The sequence below is a fragment of the Myodes glareolus genome, chromosome 14 (assembly GCF_982192425.1).
Source record: "Myodes glareolus chromosome 14, mMyoGla1.1, whole genome shotgun sequence".
Taxonomy (NCBI): Eukaryota; Metazoa; Chordata; class Mammalia; order Rodentia; family Cricetidae; genus Myodes; species Myodes glareolus.
In genome coordinates, this window is record NC_142039.1 from 12,728,031 (window position 1) to 12,753,211 (window position 25,181).

Consider the following 25,181-nt stretch of genomic DNA (forward strand, 5'->3'; position numbering starts at 1 on the left):
TCATATGCTTGAATGTTTGGTCCCCAGTTGGTGAAATTGCCTGGTAAAGGTTGGAAGGCACAACTCCACTGGAGGAGGTGTCACTGGGGATAGTCTCGTTTTATTCTGGGTGCTCCTCTCTACTTCTACAGCTCTCTGCTGTTCCTGCCATCATGTTTTTCTTCCACCATCATGCACTCTACCTCTCTGAAGTCATAAGTACAACTAAATTTCTTCTTTTATAAGTTGCCTTGGCCATGGCATTTTATCCCAGGAATAGAAAAGTAACTAATACATATGCCAAAGATGAACCCTAAAGCAGTGCTACAAACCCCCAAAATGCTCCCAGTGCCTTTCCTGACATGGTCTTTGTAAGAATTCTAAGATATCCTAAGAACCCTGCTGCGTGCACGATGCTGACGACCCTCACATGACTCATATGCTGGAACTTGGCTTTTTGATGTGATGCTATGGGGAAGTAGAGCCTTAGGGAAGTCGTTAGCTGTTGAGCTGGGGCTTCTGCTATATCCTGCTTGCCATGTGAGGGCACAGTGAGAAGATACCATCAGTGAACCAGAATGATGGACCTTGCCTCTCCTTGACTTTGGCTTTTCATGTTCTAGACACTGGAAAAGAAATTTCTATCATCTATAAATTACCTACATAAAGACATCTGTTAGAGCACAGCAATGTTAGTGGACTGAGCCAAGGCTCCCTGTGGGGTACCACTGGTGTGCTGATGAACATCCAGAGCTGCTGCTTCCACCCTGATGCTCCTGTACCAGTCTGCTCAGTGTACTTTCTGTCATCATGAGATCACTGCGCTGCCTGACCCGACTGGGGTTAACAACCCTTCTAAGCTGCTTTCTTTGCTCCCCAACCATGTCTGCAAACAGAATCACAATCAACTCTTCTGGCTCCCAAATTATCTTTGTAGCAATTACTCACTGTACTGTCATTCTGCAAAACAGACCAGCTAAACACTGAACAAAATAAAGAGAAGCTTCCTTTACATAGGGTTGTGTTCTATTGTCCAGGGTTATTTTAGTCAATAAGAATAGACATTGACCAGTTACCACAGACTAAAGCTTTATTCCTCTGCTTCAAATATGCTGTGGAAGCGGTGGAAGCAGAAGCTGCTGCCACTATCACCGAGAATGTTTTCTGAAGAGGTGGTGGAAAGAGGCAGAGGTTAGTCTCTCAGATAATGACCGTTCGCGGCCCAGGAACGAGAGGTCCTGCTGGATTTCACAGTAGGACAGTGGGTGAGATGAGACACTGGATACATAAATAAGGGATGAACGAAGCTCCTGTTTTCAGGCAGGAGACAGTTGCCGTGACTGTGTTACAAAGATGGCCGATGTAATTTAATTCTAAAGCTCATACATATTTGTAAATATTAAGAATTGAATTAATGTGTCAGGTTATATAGTTCAGTGGTAGAGTTCTTGTCTGGCTGTATGAGGGACTAGGTTTAATCTCCTGTCTGAAAAAGAAGAGTATAGAAAAAATTTTCACCTTTTTCAGGGACTAACTTACTTCATCCTTTGCTAAAACTGGAGAAAGTTCAGGAAGTGATCATAAACACATAGGATAAATACCAAATTTTTGGATTCAGGAGGTTCACTCCAACACTGCCTGAAAGTTCTCAGCCTCTAACGACTGAGAGGCTTTAACGTCTAAAGTCTATGTCACTTAGACGCTCCTGCCAGTTTTCAACAACAAATTTCTTTTTAAAAAATAATTTAAAGTGATATATTAAGGTACAGCTGCCTGCAAATAAAGGATTATGTTTTCCTTATGCCTACATGCAGGTTTGATCCTAATAGAATGCATACAAATGCAAGATTTTCTGTGCTCTAACCCTTTCTAGGAAGCTGTATGGCCTATTTTCATTGTCTATTACTTGATTATCTCTGGTTACAGGTTTATAAATGTCACGGTGTGGAAATGTAAGAAGACACAAGGCAAATAAACATTTGCATGTAAACCACAAACTACACACCATGCATCTATGCACATTTAGCAAGATCGTTTATGCATTTAATGGAAGATAGTATTTGCTGATGGTTTAATATACTTGACACCAAAATGTAATATTTCACCTTTCTTCATGTTCCTGGCACAGAATCACACATGTCTGAACTATTTGAGATTGTCCACCATGAAGCGTGGGCTAGAACTAATCTGATTAGTGGTGTTGTTTATTTAAATCAGACTGTGGAGAGGATTTTCACATCCTGTCTTTTGAAAGAAAAGTTGAGCCCTACCAATGAGGCAATACGAAAGAGCTGATCACAAAGTCAAAGCTAACTCGGTATTTTCCCGGCAAACAGCAGCTGAGTGTTCTAATTTGGATTTGTTCATTTGTAATGCCACGCATGATACTTGCAGTGGGAGGATTATTTGCATGAAAAGGCTGTTGCTCCCTGGTGTGGTTTCCACATTCTGCTCCTAATTTGACTTGGCATATCTTTTCCCCCACTCTCTTTTATTTCAAAAGTAAAACCAACAAAGTCTGACATAGACCTGCTAGGTGCCAAATATTCCAAATTCATCTGGAACTGAAATTTACACAAGGATTAAATAGTATCCTTGAGTTCTTGTAGAGATGGCTCTGCAGTCACAAACACTAGCTATTCTTCCAGAGGACCCAAGTTTGTTTCCCAGTTCCTGTATGGTGGCTCATAACCATCTTTAACTCCAGGTCTAGGGGATCTGATACCCTCCTCTGACCACTAAGGGAACCTCACTCATGAGGAGCACAGACATACATGCAGAAAAAAATATTCACATGTATAAAAAACTTAAAATATATTTACAAAAGAATTAAACAACATTCTGGAAGCAGAATTGTAAAGAATATTAAATTATATATTTTTAATCAAATGAGTAAATTACAAGACAGTATAGCTAGAACAAAGCAAGTACTGTTATAGTAATATTGATAGTGGCAATATGTATTTATTCTTATTAGTATTTACATTCCAAGCTACATGGCAAACTACAGACAATGAACTCAGGCCTATTCTATTATCCAGTATATACACAAAGCCTCAATCATAGCACATCTTCAGACTACCTCATCCATGCTAGTGATCACATTCAGGGCTGTATACATGCCCAGAAAATGTTTTACCACTGAGCTACAGCTTCAGCTCCCCAAAGTACATCTTGAATAAAAAAAATTGAGAGAATTCGTCTATGTATGCACGAATAACCACAAGGAAATTTTGATACAACTGCATTTTCTATGCTTGTGAATGTTAGAGCTCACTAGCTGTGTAATCTCTCCAGTAACTGCTTTCTTCATTGCTATAACTTCAGAATACTAATTCTGAATTTCATTGTGCTAGGGGAGAGTCAAGTGAAATAATCCATACTAAATGTTTATCACAGTACCTGGCATACAAGCAGGGTTCATTCCATGATAACTTTTATACTTGATCATCTAATTTACTCTGGTAGAATTGGACTAACTAGTCATGACTGGCTAGCATTCAAACATTATGACATTTTTGTTACAGAAAAGTGACAAAACTTGGAGAAGGGCAGGTATAAAAGTAACTGATGAAAATCACACCAAACACGAACTTCAATTATCCATAAACTAAGGAAAGAAAAATGAATTTATAAAGTACATAACTAAATTCAGAAATAATAGAAACACACAAAGCATGATGGCTCATGACTGTATGCCCAGCCCTTGGGAGGCCGAGGCAAGAGGGTTGGCATGAGTGACAGGTCAACTGGCCTGCATAAAGAGTTCCAGGCCAGTTTGGCTAGTGGTGAGACCCTATCTCACATAAAATCTTTCTTCCAATAACAGAAATAATTTAACTGGGGAAATCACAGAAATAAATATTGCTAGCTAACTATCAGGCAAATAAATAAGATGTGCACAAAAACCACTGACTGGGATGCTGCATTCATTGACAGTGCAACAAATGAGATGAATCATGGAAGAAAATAAAAATGTAACCCTGCCTCCAAAAGTAATAGTGAATGAAAGGTCTAGAAGACCATCGAAGTTTGATTTTAGAAGAACCATATAAAATACATATGCATATACACTAATTTAAGATTTCAGAAAGTGAGATTAAATAATTGAAGAGATCAATTGTAATGAATGGAATATGGCCTGTGGTATTCTTGGGAGGCAGACAAGAATGGGTACTTGCCGTAGATCTTATTGCAAACCTTTTCATCATGAAATAGAGATGCACTATTCAATCCATGTTGGTTTTGACATATTTGTTTAAAAACAGACATAACTTTCTGTGTCACTTTTTACTTTTAAATTTTAACTGTAAAATTGAGACTCACATTTTCTGTTGGAGGTTGGCACATCACCAATGGGTAGCTCAGCTGTCTGTGAATCTTCTGGGCCTTTCTATGTCAGATTAAAATATAATTAATGAAAAGTGAGTAACTGTCACATAAGGTTGGAACCTGAAACATCTAAAAAGTTACATTGACATTTTAAAGAAATTTTGTTACTCTACCTACATACTAGAACTGCCATCTTACATATACAATATACAAAGTAGAACAAAGTCTATGAGGAGAACATATTCTTTGTAGTATCAATGGGTAGGGGAAAACCATATCCTTCACAGAGGCAGTCTTCTGAGCCAGCCTGTAGTTCATTCAAACCCTTTAAGTTACATAAGCCTTTACTAAAGACAAAAGTTTAGAAAATGGTCCTTGACCTAATTTGGCACATCTTCTGAAGGCTGTCCTTGGATTCATCTCTCAATCCATAAGTGGATGGTGTGCTTTGGGTAGAGGAGAAAAATCCAAGCAAACCCAATGCCTTATTTTACTGCCCCCTCCCCCCGTCTCTCTCTCTTTCTCTTTATTTCTTACTTTTTTATTCATTTTACATACCAACCACATTTTCCCCCTCAAGAATCAATCTACCTCAAGACTAGCAATACCACTCTTGGTCATATACCCAAAGTATGCATATTCATACCACAAGGACATATGCTCAAATGTGTTCATAGCATCTTTATTCATGATAGCCAAAACCTGGGAACAACCTAAATGTCCCTCAACCACAGAATGGATAAAGAAAATGTGGTACATTTACACAATGAAATACTACTCAGCAGTAGAATACAATGACATCTTATAATTTGAAGGCAAATGGAAGGAACTAGGAAAAACCATCCTGAGGGAGGTATCCCAGACTAAGAAAGACAAAGTAAAATGTTATGTACTCACTCATAAGTGGGTATTAGACACAAAGCAAAGAATAACCAGCCTATATGACCCCAGAGAAGCTAGGTAACAAGGAGAACCCTAAGAAAGACATGCATGGATTCCCTGAGAATGGGAAATAGACAAGATCTCCTGAGAAAATAAATTGGGAGTTGGCAGTGTTGGGAGGGGGAAGAGGAGAACATGAGGGAAAGGAATGACTGAGATGGGGGGAAGACAAAGAGGGAGAGCAAAAAAAAAAAAAAAGAGATAACTTGATTGAGGGAACCATTACGGGGTTAGTGAGAAACCTGGCACCAGGGACATTCCCAAGAATCCACAAGGATGACCCTTGCTAAGACCCTCGGCAGTAGTGGAGAGGGTACCTAAAATGGCCTTCTCCTGTGATCAGATTGATGACTGTCTTAACTGTCATCATAGAGCCTTCATCTCACAACTGATGGAAGAAGATATAGAGATCCACAGCTCAGTGCTAGGCAGAGCTTCCAGAATCCAGTCGAAGAGAGGGAGGAGTGATATGTGAGCAAGTGGGTCACGACTACGATGGGGATACCCACAGAAACAACTGGCCTGGGCTGGTGCGAGCTCACTGACTTTGGACTAACATTGGGGAATACTGCATAGGACTAAACTAGGCCCTCTGAACAGTTGTATGGCTGGAGCAGTTTGTGGGACCACGGGCAGTAGGACCAGGATTTATCCCTAGTACTTGAACTGGCCTTTTGGAGCCCATTCTCTTCGCAGGAATACCTTGATCAGCCTAGGTGTAGCAGGGAGGGCCTTGGTCCAGCCTCAAAGTGATGTGTCAGACTTTGTTTGCTCCCATGGGAAGCCTTACCCTCTCTGAGGAGTTGATAGGGGGTGGGAAAAAGATAGAGGAGCAGGAGGAGGGAAGGGAGTAGGAACTGGGATTGGTATGTAAAATGAGAATAGATTGTTTTAAAAATAATTTTTTTAAAAAAAAATTGTTCAGTTTACATACCAACCACAGTTTCACTCTCCCTCCCCTCTTCCTACTCCTCTCTGCCTTCTGCCACTCCCATCCACTCTTCAGAGAAGGTAAGGACTCCTGAGGACTCTACAAAGCCTGGCATATCAAGTAAAGACAGGACAAGCTCCTCCCCACCAAGGCTGATCATGGTATTCCACCATTGGGAATGGGCTCAAAAAGGCAGTTCACGTACCAGGAATAAATCTTGGTCCCACTGCCAGGGGCCCCACAAACAGACCACGCTATACAACTGTCACGCATATTCAGAGGGATTAGTTCAGCTCCAAGCAGGCTCCCCAGCTGTCAGTCCAGAGTTCATGAGCTTCCACTAGTTCAGGTCAGCAGTCTCTGTGAGTTTCCCCATCACGACTTTTACCACCCTGGCTCATCTAATCCCTCTTCCTTCTCCTAAACTGTACTCCAGGAGTTCAGCCCAGTGCTTGGCTGTGGATCTCTGCATCCGCTTTCATCAGTTACTGGATGGAAGTTCTATGATGACAATTAGGGCAGTCACCAATATGATAGCAGCGGAAGGTCAGTTCAGGCACCCTCTCCACTATTGCTTAGGGTCTTAACTGGGGTCATCCTTGTGGATTCCTGGGAATTTCCCTAGTGCCAGATTTCTCACTAACCCCATAATAGCTCCAAGATATTTCTTTCATAGCTCTCCCTCTTCATCCTTCCCCCAACTCAATCATCCTGTTCACTCATGTTCTATCCCCCTTCCCCAATCCTCTCCTCCCCAGTCCCAGTTTACCCAGATCTTACCTATCTTCCCTTCCTAGGGCCCTCCATGTATGTCCCTCTTAGGATCCTCCTTGTTACCTAGCTTCTTTGGAACTGTGGGTTGTAGTCTTGTTATCTTTTGCTTTACATCTAGTATCCACTTAGGAGTGGGTACAGACCATGGTTGTCTTTCTGGGTCTGGGTTACCTCACTCCGGATGATTTTCTCTAGTTTCATCCATTTGCCTGTAAATGTTATGATGTCATTGTCTTTTTTTTTTCAACTGAGTAATGCTCCATTGTGTAGATATACCACATTTTAATTTTCCATTCTTCAGTTGAGGGACATCTAGCTTTTTTTCTGGTTCTGGTTCTTATGAATAATGCTGCTGTAAACATAGTTGAGCAAGTATCCTTGCGGTATGATCAAGAAACCTTTGGGTATATGCCCAAGAGTGGTATCACTGAGTCTTAAGGTAGATTGATTCTCAATTTTCTGAGAAAATACCATAGTGACTTTCAAAGTGATTATATAAGTTTGCAATCCAACCAGCAGTGGAGGAGTATACCTCTTACTCCACACTTTCTCTAACATAGACTGTCATCAGTGTTTTTGATCTTAGCCATTCTGATAGGTATAAGATGGTATTTCAGAGTCATTTTGATTTGCATTTGCTTGATGACTAACAATGTTGAGCAATTCTTCAAGTGTTTTTCAGTCATTAGAGATTCCTTTGTTGAGAATTCTGTGTTTAGATCTTCTCCTTACTTTTAAATCTTCTCCTTATCTTCTCCTTATTGGATTATTTGGTATTTTGATGTCTAGTTTCTGGGGTTCTTTATATATTTTGGAGATCAGCCATCTGTCAGATGTGAGGTTGGTAGAGATCTTTTTGCATTCTTTAATCTGCCATTTTGTCTTATTTACTGTTTCCTTTGCCTTAGAGCTTTTCAGTTTTAGTAGTTCCCATTTATTAATTGTTACTTTCAGTGTCCATGCTACTGGTGCTATATTTAGGAAGTGGTCTTCTGTTCCAATACATTGAAGGATACTTCCAACTTTCTCTTCAGTGTATTTGGATTCATGTTGAGGTTTTGATCCAACTGGACTTGAGTTTTGTGCACAGCAATGTGTGGATCTATTTGCATTCTTCCACATGTCAACACCCAGTTATGCCAGCACCATTTGCTGAAGATGCTTTCTTTTTTCCATTGTATAATTTTGACTTCTTTTTCAAAAATCAGATTCTAATAGATGTGTGGAATAATGTAACAGTCTTCAATTTTATTCCATTGATCCATGCACCTGTTTTTATGCCAGTATAAACTGTTTTTACTACTAAAGCTGTAGAGTAGAGTTTGAAGTCAGGGATTGCTTCTTTATTGTACAGGATTGTTTTGGATATTCTGTACTTCTGTTTTCCCATATGAAGTTGATTATTGTTCTTTTGAGGTTTATGAAATTGTGTTGAGATTTTGAATCTGTACATTGCTTTAGATAAGATTGCCGTTTTTATTATGTTGATCCTACCTAACCAAGACCATAGGAGCTATTTTTATTTTCTATCTTCTTCAATTTATTTCTTCAAGGATTTAAGGTTCTTGTCATACATTGTTTGGCCAGAATTACCCTAGGTTATCTTATAACATTTGTGGGCATTATGAGAGGTGATGTTTTTTTGATTTCTTTCTTGGGCAATTTATCACTTGTCTATAGGAGGGATGCTGATTTTTTTTGAGATAATCTTGTATCCCATCACATTAATGAAGGTGTTTATCCACTTTAGGAGTTCCCTGGCAGAATTTTTTGGGTCACTTATGTATACTATCATATCATCTGCAAATGCAAAAGTTTGTCTTCTTCCTTTCCAATTTGTATCCCGTTGATCTCCTTTTGATGTTTGATTGCTCTAGCTAGAACTTCAAGTACTATATTAAATAGCTATGTAGACCAGACTGGCCTTGCGCTCAAGGAGATCCACCTGTTTCTACCTCTCCAGTGCTAGGGATTAAAGGTGTGCACCACCATGACCAGCTTTAAAATAATTTTATTTTACTCATTCATTCATTTATTCATTCATCCATTCATTTTATATTCCAACCCAGCCTCCCCCTAGGTTCTCTCCTCTCACTCCTTCCTCCCTCCTCCCCTCTCCCCATCCACTCGATACTTAATCAGAAAGGGGCAGCCCTCTCCTGTGCATCAGTAAAGCATGACCTATCAAGATGCCATAAGGACCAGCACCTCTCCCTGTATTCGGTCTGGGCATGGCAATCCAGCATGAGGACACAATTCCCAAGAGCCATCCAAAGCACCAGGGACTTTGCCTGCTCCAATTACCAGGAGTTTCACAAATAGACCAAGCCACACAGCTGTCTACACAATCGCAGAGGGAATTAAAATCGTTTTTAAGGGAACTCTTATTTTCTTATCTCTGAGTTAACATTAGATCTGCAGCCTCCTGCTGCATTTCTCATGCTGTGTGTCTGTTACACTTGTTCTAGCATCTCTTCTCTTAGGGCTTCTCCTTCAGCATCAACCCCATATGAAAGCCATGCTCACAAGTTTACACTTGAGTGCTACTTCCCATTTGGTTTGTCGCTACATGCTTTTGTTTAAGACTAGAAATGGGAATATTTTTTAACCTGATTGGAATTTTATTTTAAAAATTAATATGGAAAATGTTGTGAGATATCCATTTGCATCAAAGGTAGTTACTATGGCACACAACCCTAGACAAAACTGGTTCTCTCCTGGATTATAAAATAAACAATCTCAACCTAGACAGACTAATCAACCAATCACTTGCCCAACATTTATTTGCATTAAACAAGAAATAACTGAGGCTTATACAAAATGGAAAACCCATAGGTCAACTGGCCTGTGAAAACAAATAACTGAAATGATGAAAATTATTATGTCAGTCTGATCCATGGGTGTTTAACAATGCAGACTGTGGTGACTAAAATCTGTGGATAATGTGTTTTGTATAAAAAAGAAATGAAGGAAGGAAAGAAAGAAGAAAGGAAGGAAAGAAGGAAGGAAGGAGGGAGTGGGAGGAAGGAAAGGAAAGGAAAGGAAAGGAAAGGAAAGGAAAGGAAAGGAAAGGAAAGGAAAGGAAAGGAAAGGAAAAGAAAAGTAGATTTGAGGTGCTTGACAAACTTTTCCAAACAGTGTTTCTCGTGGTCAAGAGCAGGCAAATTGGGAGTAAGTCCTGCTCATTTCCCCCACTGAGTGTCCTCTGTGCACGGAAGAGTAAAGAAAAAGCAGCTGAGACTGTAGACCACTTCAGACCTAAGACCTACCAGCTGTATGGTCGAAATAGACTTGCCTCCACTTGATTGGTCATTTGATTCAGGGTTGAATGCAAGATGGTGGGAATGTCCCACATGTCCATTAACCAACGGCAGGCCCTGCAGGATGGGTACAGCGCAAAAGGAGTCAGAGGCCAGAAGCATACATACAAAAACTTTTTCAGCTCCATGCTCTATTCATCATTTTGATTATCAAAGTTTTGGAAAGAATTTTTCCCCAGTACTGGGAGTCGAATCCTGATTCATGCACATGTTGAGCAAGCACTCTACCCCCTAACCGAACCCCAGTTCTTTAATCTTTTTTTCTTTAAATTATTTAGAGAGCAAATTAATTTAGTGAGTTAGAGAAAGCCCAAACTGAACTTTCTACAGCTGAGACTCTCTACAGAGAGTTCTCTCCCTTGAACTCTCTACAGCTGAGAATGACATTGAACTCATCCTCCATCCTCCACTCTCCAAGTGCTGGAGCTGCAGGCATGTAACATCATGCTCATTTTATCTATGCTGATGCTCAAGCGCTCAGAGCTTTGCAAGTGCTTTAAGCTGAACTACATCCCTAGTCCCCCTTTTTATTTATTATTTATTTGTATTTTGAGAAAGAGTATTGTTCTGCAACCCAGGCTGACTTTGAAACTGTGATCCTCTTGTGAGCCTCTCAAGTACCTGGGGTGAAAGGCAGGCACTACAACGTACTGCTTACTTTTAAGTTATTTGAGTACTTATGAAATCAATATGAATATAATAAAGCTTCAAGCAGTTGATAAAGGAGACATATACCTTGGTATTTGGTGACACGAGGAGGATAAAACATTTTTCTATCAAGAAAAACCCATGAATGCCTCCAAGCAATCCTAACAGTTTCCAAATAGGACCTTGGCTTTCATGGAAATGTCCAAGATCCAGGGCTTCCTTCTTATGTAAACCAAGAACCTTTAAAAAAAGAAAAGAAAAAATTGAGAGAAGATTCAGTCCAGGGAAGCAGGTAGGCTAACAGCAGAGCTTCGCCTCTCTTTCCATTCCTCCAAATCTAACCCTTAGCCTTAGCCACAGTTTCATGGCAGGACACTGTGGCTTCACTTCCTCCAAGTCCCCATCTCCAATGGATCATGGAGATCTCCCACGCCAAATTTCCCACTCCTACTCATTATTTTATCACAGACCCCAACTCCAGCAGGCAGTACCTGGGAACCCACAGCTGTTCCAGCCAGAGAAGCAGGTAGACTAACTCTATTCTCCCTACTCTCCTCCAAATCCAACCCTCCTTCGGCACCCCCAGCTTTGTAATAAACCTCAGGCCATATCCTTATGTCTCTCCCTGCCCCCGTCTTCACCTGAACACAGCAGATCTTCTCCTCCAACCTTTCTTCATTCCAGTTACCACTTTATCCCAGTCCTTGCTCCAGCCAGGAGAGCAGGTAACCTAACTGGAGCTCTTCATGGTTTCATCCTCTCCTCCAAATCCAATGCCCTAGACTCTTAGTTTCATCACTACCTCTGTGGCAAACCATCTACTGTCCCTCCTCTCTCTGTCCCTATCTCCAGCTGATAAGTCATCTTCTCCTCTAACCTCCTCATCGCTCATTCTGTAATTCCAGCCCCACCTCCAGCAGGCTTTCTCTAGGAGTCCACCAGCCAAACCTACCAGAGAATCAGGTAGGCAAGCCTTCAGATCTTTATGTCCCCTCCTCTTCTTCATATCCAGTCTCCCACCTCATCTTCAGATACTTAGTGACTGTTTTTAGCATCTCCTCACTTACTCTCTATCCCCATTGCCAGGGGACTAAGCAAATCCTGGTGGAATACCCTGCCTTTCTCCTGTGGATCCCTCTAGCTCCCTGTCCAAGTGTTGCCTCCTAATACACATTTTACCAGGATTCCACAGTAACCACACCTGTCATACCTCAGAAGGATTTCTTACCAGGCAACACACAGCACCACAACCTAAAAACCAGAGAGGGCAACAGAAACCAAGGAACAAAATACTCAACCAACAAAGAAAAGACCAGCTATCAGCACCTAGAATTACAGTCTTCAAAACTCAGATGTCTAGATACCAGTGTAAAAAGAAAATAACAATCAGGACAGCATTAATAAATCCCTCAAAGAAACCGAGAAAACTAAGAAAAAAAACAATCAAACAGGTGAAGCAAACAGTTCAAGACTTGAAGACTCTTGTCTATTTCCAATCTCCAGGAGGATAGCTACATGATTTTCATCAGGTTCATCTTATTTAGCTTCTCTAAGATCACGAATAATAGGCTCAAAGACCTTTAATTATGGTTAGAATCCACTTATGAGTGAATACATACCATATTCCTCTTTTTGGGTCTGGCTTACCTCATTCAGTAAAGCGTTTTCTATTTCCATTCATTTGCATGCAAAATTCAAGATGTCATTGTTTTTTACCGCTGAGTAAAACTCTAATGTGTATATGTTCCACACCTTTTTTAACCATTCTTCTATTGAGGGGCACCTAGGTTGTTTCCAGGTTCTGGCTATTACAAATAGTGCTGCTATGAACATAGTTGAACAAATGCTTTTGTAGTATGTTAGGGCATCTCTTGGGTATATTCCCAAGAGTGAAATTGCTGGGTCCTGAGGGAGGTTGACTCCCAGTTTCCTGAGAAACTGCCATACTGATTTCCACAGTAACTGCACAAATTTGCATTTCCACCAACAATGGATGAGTGTTCCCCTCATTCCACATCCTCTCCAGCATAGGCTATCATTGGTGTTTTTGAGTTTGGCTATTCTGTAGCTATCCTCCTGGAGTTTGGAAATAGACAAGAGTCCCAGGTAACCTCGGGTGCTTGAGGGGGTGGGAGGGTTGTTGGAAGGGGAGAGGGTTAGAGAGAAAGGAGTAGGGGAGGAATGGGGAAAGCTCGGTGGACTGGGATGGGAGGGGGAGGGAGGAAGGATGGATATGGGATCAGGGAAGAATATATTTCAACTAAGGGAGTCATTTTAGGGTTTACAAGAGACTTTTTTATAAATGGAATCCCATGTTCAAGGAGAGATCCCCAGATTGTTCTCTGGACAGAGGAGAGGGTGCCTGAAACGGCCTTGGCCCATAACCATACTGACGAATATTTTGCTTATCACCATAGAATCTTCATCTGGCGATGGATGGAGATAGAGACAGAGACCCACATCGGAACACTGGACTTAACTCCCTAGGTCCAAACGAGAAGCAGAAGGAAAGAGAACATGAGCAAAGAAGGCAAGATCAGAGAGAACCTTCATCCGACGATGGATGGCGATACAGACGGAGACCCACATTGGAGCACCGGACTGAGCCCCCCAAGGTCCAAATGAGGAGCAGAAGGATGAAGAAAATGAAAAAGGAAATAAGGACTGCGAGGGATGCGATCACCCACTGATACAACGGGACGGATCTAATGAGAGTTTACCAAGGCCAGTTGGACTGGGACTGAACGAAGACGGGATCCAACCAGATTCTCTGAATGTGGCCGGATTCTCTGAATGTGGCTGGCCTGGAGTCTTTCTGAAAAGCCATTGACAAGGGCACTGGGACTTGTTTCCTCTGCATATACTGGATTTTGCGGATCCAGTCTGTCTGGACACTCACCTTCCTGGACCTGGAGGAAGGGGGGAGGAATTTGAACTTCCCACAGGGCAGGAAACCCTGACTGCTCTTAGGGATGGAGAGGGAGGAGGAGAGGGAGTGGGGGGAGTGGGAGGGTGGTGAGAGGAGGGGCAGAAATGGAAACTTTTATAATTTAATAAAATTACTTTTAAAAAAAATAAGAAAACCAAAAAACAAAAAAGACTTGAAGACTGAAATAGAAATAATAAAGCAAACACAAACCAAGGGAATTCTGAATATGGAAACTCTGGGTAAATGAACAGGAACTACAGAGACAAGTATAACCAACAAAATAGAAAAGATAAAAGAAAGAAACTCAGGTGCTGAAGATACTATAGAGGAAATAGACTCATAGGTCAAAGAAAACATTAAATTCAACAAATTCTTAACACAAAACATTCTGGGACACCATGAAAGGACAGAACCTAAGAATAATAGGGATAGAAGAGGGACACGAACTCCAGCTCAAAGGCACAGAAAATATATTCAACAAAATCATAGAAGAAAACTTTCCCAATCTAAAGAAGGATATTCGTATGAAGGTACAAAAAGCTTACAGAACACCAAATAGACTGGATCAAGAAAAATCCCCTCGCCATATGATAATCCAAACATAAAACACATAGAATAAAGAAAGAATATTAAGAGCTGCAAAGAAAAAAGATCAAATAACATATAAAGGTAAACCTATCAGAATTACACCCAACTTCTCAATGGAAACCGTGAAAGCCGGAAAGTCCTGGAGAGATGTGCTGCAGACACTAAGAGACCATGGATACAAGCCCAGACTACTAAACAAACTACTATACCCAGAAAAATTTTCAGTGGAGATGGAGAAAACAAGACATTCCACGACAAAAACAGATTTAAACCATACGTACCCACAAGCTCAGGCCTACAGAAAGTACTAGAAGAAAAATCCCAACCCAAGGAAGTTAACTGCACCCAGAAAAACACAGGTAACAGATAACACCCCCACCAGCATAACCCAAAGAAGGGAAACACACAAACACTACTACTGAAAAATAACAACCACTGATCATTAATATTGCTTAATATCAATGGACTCAATTCACCTATAAAAAGACACAGGCTAAGAAAATGGATATGAAAAAGAATCCAGCTTTCTTCTGTATACAAGAAACACATCTCAACCTCAAAGACTGACACTACCTCAGAGTAAATGGTATGGAAAAGGTTTTACAATCAAATGGACCTAAAGAACAAGTGTGTATAGCTATCATAATATCTAACACAATTGATTTCAAACTAGAATCAGTCTGAAAAGATAGAGGACACTTTACACTCATAACAGAAACTATCCACCAAGATGTAGTCTCAGTCCTAACCATTTGTGCCCCTAATACAATAGCACCCATATATGTAAAAGAAACTTTATTAAAACTTAAATCACATATCAAACCCCACACGCTAATAGTAGGAGAATTCAACACTCTACTCTCACCAATGGACAGGTCAACCAAACAGAAACTTAACATAGAAATGAGAAAACTAACAGATGTCATGACTCAAATGGACTTAACAGACATCTAAAGAACATTTCACCCAAACACAAAAGAATATACCTTCTTCTCAGCACCTCATGGAACCTTCTTGAAAATTGATCACATCCTTGGTAACAAAGCAAACCTCCGCAGGTACAAAAAAAATTGGAGTAGCCCCCTGTGTCTTATCAGATAACCATGGATTAAAATTAGAATTTAACAACATTACTACTCTCAGAAATTCTATAAACTCATGGAAATTGAACGGTGAACTAATGAACCACCCATGGGTCAAGAAAGAAATTAAAGTCTTCCTTGAATTCAATGAAAATAAGGTAAACATATCCAAACTTATGGGACACTATGAAAGCTAAGAGGAAAGTTCATAGCACTAAGTACCCACATAAAGAAAACGGAGAAAGCTCACATTAGTGACTTAACAGCACACCTGAAAGCTCTAGAACAAAAAGAAGCAGACTCACCCAGGAGGAGTAGAAGATGGGAAATAAATTGAGGGCTGAAATCAACAAAATAGAAACAAAGAAAACAATACAAAGAATGAATGAAACAGAGACTGGTTATTTGAGAAAATCAGCAAGATAGATAAATCCTTATCCAAACTAATCAAAAGGCAGAGAGACAACATCCGAATTAACAAAATCAGAAATGAAAAGGGGGATAAAACAACATGAGGAAATTCAGAGAATCATTAGGTCATACTACAAAAACCTGTACTCCACAAAACTGAAAAATGTAAAAGAAATGGATAATTTTTTTAACTAGATACCATATACCAAAATTAAATCAAGACCAGGTGAGCAATTTATATTGACCTATAAACTAAAAGGAAAGAGAAGTTGTAATCAAAAACCTCCCAACCAATAAAAGCCCAGGGCCAGATGGTTTTTGTGCAGAATTCTACCAGAACTTCAAGGAAGAGCTAATACCTATACTCCTCAAAGTGTCCCACATAGTAGAAACAAAAGGAACATTGCCAAACTCTTTTTATGAGGCTACAGTTACCCTGATAACAAAACTACACAAAGATTCACCCAAGAAAGGTTGAGTTACAGACCAATATCACTGATGAACATGGATGCAAAAATACTCAATAAAATACTGGAAAACTGAATCCATGAACACATCAAAAAATCATCCAACATGATCAAGTCAGCTTCATCCCAGAAATGCAGGGCTGGCTCAACATAAGAAAATCTACCGATGTATCCATCATATAAATAAACTGAAAGAAAAAAACATATGATTATTTCATTAGATATTTAGAAAGCATTTGACAAAATCCAACACTCCTTCATGATGAAGGTCTTGGAGATATCAGGGATACAAGGAACATATCTAAACATAATAAAAGCAATATACAGCAAGCCGACAGTCAATATCAAAATAAATAAAGAGAAACTCAAAGCGATTTCACTAAAATCAGGACCAATACAAGGATGTCCACTCTCTCCATATCACTTCAACATAGTTCTTAAAGTTTTAGAAATAGCAATAAGACCACAAAAGGAAATCAAGGGGATTCAAATTGGAAAGTAAGAAGTTAAACTTTCATTATTTGCAGATGATATGATACTACATATAAGTGACCCCAAAAACTCTACCAGAGAACTTCTACTGATAAATACCTTCAGTGATGTGGCAGGTTACAAGATCAACTCAAAAAAATCAGTAGCCCTCTTATACACAAATGATAAAGAAGTTGAAAGGGAAATCAGAGCAACATCACCTTTCACAATAGCCACAAATAGTATAAACTATCTTGGGGTAACACTAACCAAAGAAGTGAAATACCTATTTGACAATAACTTTAAGTCTTTAAAGAAAGAAATCAAAGAAGATACCAAAAAATGGAAAGATCTTCCATGCTCTCGGATAAGTAGGATCAGCATAGTAAAAAAAATCCTACCAAAAGCAATCTATAGATTCAATGCATTCCCCATCAAAATCCCAACACAATTCTTCACAGAGCTTGAAAGAACAATAATCAACTTCATATGAAAAAACAAAAAACCCAGGATAACCAAAACAATCCTGCACAATAAAGGAGCTTCCAGAGGCAACACCATCCCTGACATCAAGCTCTATTATAGAGCTACAGTAATGAAAATTGGCATAAAAACAGAGAGGTTGACCAATGGAATTGAATTGAAGATCCAGATATTAATCCACACACCTATGATCACCTGATTTTTGACAAAGAAGTTAAAATTATACAATAGAAAAAAGAAAGCATCCTTAACAAATAGCGCTGGCATAACTGGATGTCAACCTGTAGAAGAATGAAAATAGATCCATATCCATCGTCATGCACAAAGCTCAAGTCCAAATGGATTAAATACCTCAATATAAATTTGACCACACTGAACCTGATAGAAGAGAAAGTGGGAAGTAGTCTTCAGTGTATGGGCACAGGAGACCACTTTCTAAATATAATCACAGTAGCATAGACACTGAGAGTAACAATAAATAAATGGGACCTTCTGAAACAGAGAAGCTTCTGTAAAGCAAAGGACACAGTCAGTAAGACAAAAAGGCAGCTTATTGAATGGGACAAGATCTTCACCAACCCCACATCAGACAAAAGACTGATCTCCAAAATACATAAAGAACTCAAGCAATCAGACATTAAAATTCTAAATATCCCAATTAAAAAATGGGGTACTGAACTAAACAGAGAATTCTCAACAGAAAAATCTCAAATGGCCAATGATAATTAAGGAAATGTTCAACATCCCTAGCCATCAGGGAAATGCAAATGAAAACTACTCTGAGATGCAATCTTATACCTGTCAAAATGGCTAAGATCAAAAACACCAGTGATAGCTTTATGCTGGAGAGGATGTGGAGTAAGGGGAACACTCATCATTGCTGGTGGGAATGCAAATTTGTACAACTACTTTGGAAATCAGTATGACAGTTTCTCAGAAAACTGGGAATCAACCTACCTCAGGATCCAGCAATACCACTCTCGGGCATATACCCAAAAGACGCTCAATTATACTACAAAAGCATTTGCTCAACTATATTCATAGCAGCATTATTTGTAATAGTCAGAACCTGGAAACAACCCAAATGCCCCTCAACCAAAGAATGGATGAAGAAAATGTGGCACATTTACTCATTAGAGTACTACTCAGTGGTACAAACAAACAAACAAAAAAACAATGACATCTTGAATTTTGCATGCAAATAGATGGAATTAGAAAACACTATCCCAAGTGAGGTAATCGAGACCCAAAAAGATGAATATGGTATGTATTCACTCATCAGTGGATACTTAGCTATAAACAAAGGATATTGAGCCTATAGTTCATGATTCTAGAGAAGCTAAATAATAAGGTGAACCCAAAGAAAAGCAGATATAGATTCACTTAGAAAATGGAAACAGTCAATATTGCCTAATAAAATTGGAAGCATGGGGGCAAGGGAGAAGGGAGGGTAGAGGGGAAGAGGAGAGAAGTAGGGGAGAGTTGAGGAGAACTTGAGGGAATGGAATAGTCGAAATGGAGGAAGGACAGAAATGAGAGCAAGGAAAAAGATATCTTGATTGAGGGAGCCATTATCGAGTTAGCAGAAACCTGGCTCTAGAGAAATTCCCAGGAATCCACAAGGATGGCCCCAGCTAAGACACTAAGCAATAGAGGAGAGGGGGCTTGATCTTGACTTGCCCTTTAGTCAGACTGATGAATATCTTAAATATCACCATAAAACCTTCATCCAACAACTGACAGAAATAGAGGCAGAAACCCACATCGGAGCACTGGACTGAGCTCCCAAGGTCTAGTTGAAGAGTGGAAAGAAAGAGAATATGAGCAAAGAGGTCAAGACCATGATGGGTTCACCCACTCAAACAGTTTACCTGAGCTAATAGGAGCTCACCAGCTCCAGCCAAACTGGGAAGAAACAAGCATGAGGCCAAACTAGTCCCTCTGGATATGGTTGACAGTTGAATTACTGGGGCAGACTGAAAGGCCACTGGTAATGGCACCAGGATTTATCTCTACCGCATGGACTGGCTTTTTAGGATCCTGTTCTCTTTGGATGTATACCTTGTTCAGCCTAGATGTAGTGGGGAGGGCCTTGGACCTTCCACAAAGCAATGTGCCTTACCCTCTTGAGGATTAGGTGGGGGTTGGGTGGGAGGGTAAGTGGAGGGAATGAAAGGAGGGGAGGGAGTGGGAACTTGGATTGATATTTTCTAATAAATTAAAAAAAATAGTAACTCAAACAGGAACCTCAGAGACAAGCATCCCCAACAGAATACAAGATATTTGAAGAAATAATCTCAAGCATTGAATATATGAGAGAAAAAATGTTAAATCTAAAATATTCATGGCACAAAACCTCCAGGAAATCTGGAAAACAATGAAAAAACCAAGTCCAAGACTAATAAGAATAGCCAAGGAGAATAAACCCATGTCACAGGCCCAGAAAATTTCCCTAGTCTAAAGAAGAGATGGCTATCAAGGCACAAGAAGCATCCAAAACACCAAAACAGATGGGAATGGGGGAAGAAAGTTCCCTCAGCACAAAATAATCAAAACACTAAACATACAGAAAAAAGGGAAGAATATTAAAAGTTGCAAGGGAAAAAGACCAAGTAACATATAAACACAGACCTATCACACTAATGTCTTACTTCTCAATAGAAAATCAAAGCTAGAAGGACCTGGACAGATGTGCTGCAAACTCTAGGAGACCACAGATGCCAGCCCTGACCACTATACCCAACAAAACTTCAATCATAGTTGGTGGGGAAAAAAAGACATTTCATGATAAAATCAAATTTAAGTAATATCTATCTACAACTCCAGTCTTTCAGAAAGAGCTAGAAGGGAAACTCCAGAATAAATAGGTTAACCACATCCAAAGAAAAAACCCACAAAAAATAAGTAATCTCAGACCAGCAAATCAGAAGAGAGGAAACACACACACAAACACACAACACCAAAGCAGCAGTAATCAAAATCCTTGACAATTTGTCTCAACATCAATAACCACAATTCCCAAATAAAAAAAAGACACACAGATTATCAGAATAGATGCTAAACAGAATCCATCCTTCTGCTGCATCCGAGAAACACACCTTAACATCAAGGATAGACATCATCATCGGGCAAATGATGGAAAAAGTATTCCAAGCAAATGGACCTAAAAAGTAAGCTGGTGCACTTACGTAAACAACACTCATCAGAAGAGATATAAAATGACACCACATACTCAACAAAGAAAAAATCCACCAAGAGGACATTGAAATTTTTAACATCTATGCACCAGACACAAGGGCACCCAAGGTCATAAAAGAAACACAACTACAGATTAAATCTCATGATCTTCACATGTTGATTATGGGAGACTTCAATACTCACTCCTGTCAATAGACTTGTCATCCAGACAAAAACTAAACAGAGAGATGCTGGAGTTTGCAGATGTCATAAACCAAGCACAAAAGTCAAACACATTCACTCAAGCACAAAAGAACATGCCTTCTCATCACCTCATAGAACTTTGTCCCACATAATCAAACACAAAGCAAGTCTCAACAGATGCAAGAACACTGAAATAATACCCTGTATCCTACCAGACCACCACAGATCAAAGATGAATATCAACAACAACAGAAAATTACAGACTCCTGAAAATTGAAGAGTTCTCTACCAAGTGAATATCAGTCAGCACGTGATCCAAACAGATTCTCTGAATGTGGCCGGATTCTCTGAATGTGGCTGGCACGGGGTCTTTCTGAAAAGCCATTGACAATGACACTGGGACTTGTTTCGTCTGCATGTACTGGTTTTTTGGGATCCAGTCTGTTTGGATGCTCACCTTCCTGGACCTGGAGGGAGGGGGGAGGAACTTGAACTTCCCACAGGGCAGGAAACCCTGACTGCTCTTAGGGATGGAGAGGGAGGAGGAGAGGGAATGGGGGGAGTGAGGGGGTGTTGGGAGGAGGGGCGGAAATGGAAACTTTTATAAATTAATAAACTTTTATAAATTAAAAAAAAAGAAATTAAAGACTTCCTAGCATTGAATGAAAATGAAAACACAACATTTCCCAACTTATGGTACACAATGAAGATAGTAAGTGCTTGCATAAAAAATTAGAGCTATCAATACTGGTATTAGAGATCTCTAATTTAAATTTAAATTTAATTTAAACACCTAGTGGAAAGCTCTAGAACAAAAAAGAAGAAATCACACCCAAAAGAAGTAGAGGGCAAGAAATAATCAAATTCAGGTACAAGATCAATAACATGAAAACAAACATAACAATACAAAACAAATAAAACAAACACTTGGTTCTGTGACTCTGCTTTTTTCTTGAGATTCTTGGTATGTCGGTTCACAAGGATGGAGGGAGCAGAAGCACGGAGGAGGGCTCAGAGGGCTGTCGTTACCGGAAAGAAATCACTGGAGAACGACTTTGGTGAACCAGCTCCACTTTATTCCAGTGTATACAAAATATGTAGGATTGGGAAGTCTGGAGACAAATCCTAATTTGCATTAAGTGGCGCACTCCTATTATAAGCCTTTGTATGTGTCAGCAGGGTTCTATAGCAAAGCTCCTAGTACAAGTCTTAGTTACCATCTGTGCAGGAGGAGAAAGACTTCTATCAGGAAACTGTGCCAACAGTCACTCTACACAGGCTTAGAGACAGATGTCAGAAAAGGCCAGTCCGCCCAGCCCAGAGACATTCTCTACATAAGGGCAGGTAGAGAGCAAAAAGTCTCCCTGGTGGGGAGGGAGTCCTCATGTTGCCAAGCTTTGGGGAAAGTTGCCAGGCCATGATAAACTGCAAGCTCTGAGCAGCAAGGCTTTCCAAAGGTTGTTGAGGAAATTAGTAAGAATGACAAAACCTTATCCAAATTAGCAAAAAGAAGGGGAGAGAATGTATGAATTAGCAAAAATATTAATGAAAAGGGGGACATAACATCAGCCACCAAAGAAATCCAGAGTATCACAAGGACATATTTAAAAACCTGTACTTCAAAAATCTGGAAAATCTAAAAGAAATTTTCTCAGTGCTTATCACTTACCAAAGTTAAATCAAGATCAGATAAGCAATTTAAACAGACCTATAACCCTTATTGATATGGAAGCAGTAATTAAAAGTCTCCTATTCAGCCTCCAAAGTCAAACCCAGATGGTTTCAGTGCAGAATTTTACCAGACTTTCAAAGAAGAGTTAATGCCAATACTCTTCATATTATACCATAAAATAGAAACAGAAGGAACATTATCAATGTTTTGGCATAAAACCTCATTTAGGAGAACACAGTTATCCCAATAACCAAACCACTTTAAGACCCAAGAAAGAAATAACTACAGACCAGTTTCGCTTATGAACATAAATGCCAATATTCTCAATATAACACTTGCAAATTGAATCCAAGAACACATCAAAAGGATCATTCACCATGACTAAGTAGAATTCATTCCAGAGGTGCACAGATGGTTCAACATATGTAAGTCAATAAACGTAATCCACCACATTAAAAAAAAAACTGAAAAAAAAGAACATGATAATCTCATTTGGTAGAGAAAAAGCTTTTGATAAAACCCAATCCCCTTCATGGTAAAACATTAGGAATACAGGGACAAACCTTAAATTATAAAGGGAGTTTACAGCAAGCCTGCAACCAACATCCACTTAAATAGATAGAAATTCAAAGCAATTCCACTAAAACCAGGCACACGAGAAGGTTGCCCACTCTCTCCCCATACCTATTTAATATAGTAATCAAAGTGTAGTACAATTAATAAAAAACCCAGAGACAGATATTGGGGTTCAACCTGAAGGCCAGGAAAGCAAAACAGCCAGCCACTGGCTCTTACCTCTACCTAAGTCCAAAACAGCGATCCTGCCTCCAGGAATCCTCAGAATGAGTTTGTTAGCTAGAACAATAAGACAACCAAAGAAGATCAAGGGGATATAACTTGGAAGTGAAGAAGTCAAAGTATTTTTATTTGTAGATGACATGATACTACACTTAAATGACTCTAGAAATTCCACTGGAAAACTCTTACAGCTGATGAACTCTTTCAGCAAAGTAACTGGATACAAAATAAACTCACAAAAATCAGTAGCCCTCACAAATACAAATGATAAATAGACTGAGAAAGAAATCAGGGAATCAACAGTTTTTATAATAGCTTCAAATAATATACAATACCCTAGGGTAACTCTAACCAGGCATATGAAAGACATGTATAATAAAAACCTTAAGAAACTGAAGAAGCTATCAGAAGATGGAAATATCACCATGCTTATCAATCAGTAGGATTAACACAGTAAAAATGGCCATCCTACCAAAAGCAATGTACAGATTCAATGCAATCCCCATCAAAATTCCAACACAAATCTTCACAGATCTTAAAAGGACAATTTTCAGTGTCATGTGGAAACATAAAAAAAAATCAGGATAGCTAAAACAACTTTGGATAATAAAAGAACTATGGATGGTATCACCATCCCAGATTTTAAGTAGTACTATAAGTAATTAAAAAAAGCATGCTCCCAGTAAAACAACCATGATAACACAAGAACAGACATGTCAATTAACAAAATCAAATTGAAGGCCCAGACATAAATTTACATAGCCATGGACACCTGATTTTTGATAAAGAAGTCAGAAATACACAACAGGGAAAAAAAGACAGCATCTTCAACAAATGATGCTAGCCAAACTGGAGGACTACATGTTGAAGAACCCAAATAGACTCATACTTATGACGTTGCACAAAACTCAACTCCCAATTGATCACCTCAATATAAAACTAAATGCACAGAATGTGATAGAAGGGAAAGTGGAAAATAGCCTTGAACAAATGACACAGGAAAAGACTTTATAAATAGAACATTGTTAACACAAGCACTAAGATAAATAATTAATAAATGAGACCTCATGAAAATGAAAAGTTTCTCTACAGGAAAGGACAGCATCACTTAGACAAAGTAACAGCCTACATAATGGAAAAAATTTTATCAACTACAAATTTGATAGAGAGGTAATATCTAAAATATATAAAGCACTCAAAGCACTAGATATAAAGAAGACAAATAATCCAGTTTAAAAATGGGATATAGATCTAAACAGAGAAGTCTCAATAAGGAAACTCAAATGTCTAAGAAACACTTAGAGAATGTTTAAATGAATGTTTAAAGATGTCCTGAGCCATCATTGAATGCAAATCAAAAGTACTTTGAGATTTCATCTAACACCTGTCAGAATGGCTAAGATCAATAAAACCAAAGACAGCCCATGCTGGCAAAGATGTGGAGTAAAAGGAACTCTTATCCATTGCTGGTGGGACTGCAAAGTTATACAGCACTATGTAAATCAATGTGTTGGTACCTCAGGAAGATGAGAATTGATCTACCTCAACCCAGCTTTGGTGTAAGGCTCTACCATCATCTGCAGAAAAGTGTTCTCTCGTTGAAAGAGACAGATCTTGGCCTAGTATTGGGACATAGTGAAAATTGAACCTTTCACGATGAGTCAAAAGTTATCATGTGACCTGATACCTATCATGAGCTGGGTGTTATCTGGTCCACAAAGCCACAAAGTAGGAGGTGCACAGCAACCATCTATTAATAAATGTGAGTGGTATATACATGACTGGGCCTTAGCACAAGTAAGTTGCATGAAGAAGTCACCCAAATGCCTATGGATTCTACTCCCACTACAATGTTATCTGCTGCCAGGTAAACACTGATAGTGTCATGGAGTGTTCCCTATGATCTGCGGACAGATAAAAAGACTGATTTACTGATTGTTATGCACATTATGCAGAAATCACCCAGAAGTGGA

At 39.4% G+C, this 25,181-nt stretch overlaps 1 protein-coding gene across 4 annotated transcripts in view; it reads right to left on the bottom strand.

Annotated features, from left to right (window-relative positions):
- Positions 1 to 25,181, bottom strand: part of Slc39a12 (solute carrier family 39 member 12) — a 120,843-nt gene that overhangs the window by 51,137 nt on the left and 44,525 nt on the right. For all 4 annotated transcript variants that reach the window (XM_085699057.2, XM_048461118.3, XM_085699058.2 and 1 more), the window contains exons 8-10: positions 11,014 to 11,166; positions 10,228 to 10,335; positions 4,306 to 4,372 (exon numbers count right to left, since the gene is read on the bottom strand). In XM_085699057.2, the coding sequence (XP_085555183.2) occupies positions 4,306 to 4,372; positions 10,228 to 10,335; positions 11,014 to 11,166 (328 nt within the window). The remainder of the gene's footprint in view (positions 1 to 4,305; positions 4,373 to 10,227; positions 10,336 to 11,013; positions 11,167 to 25,181) is intronic.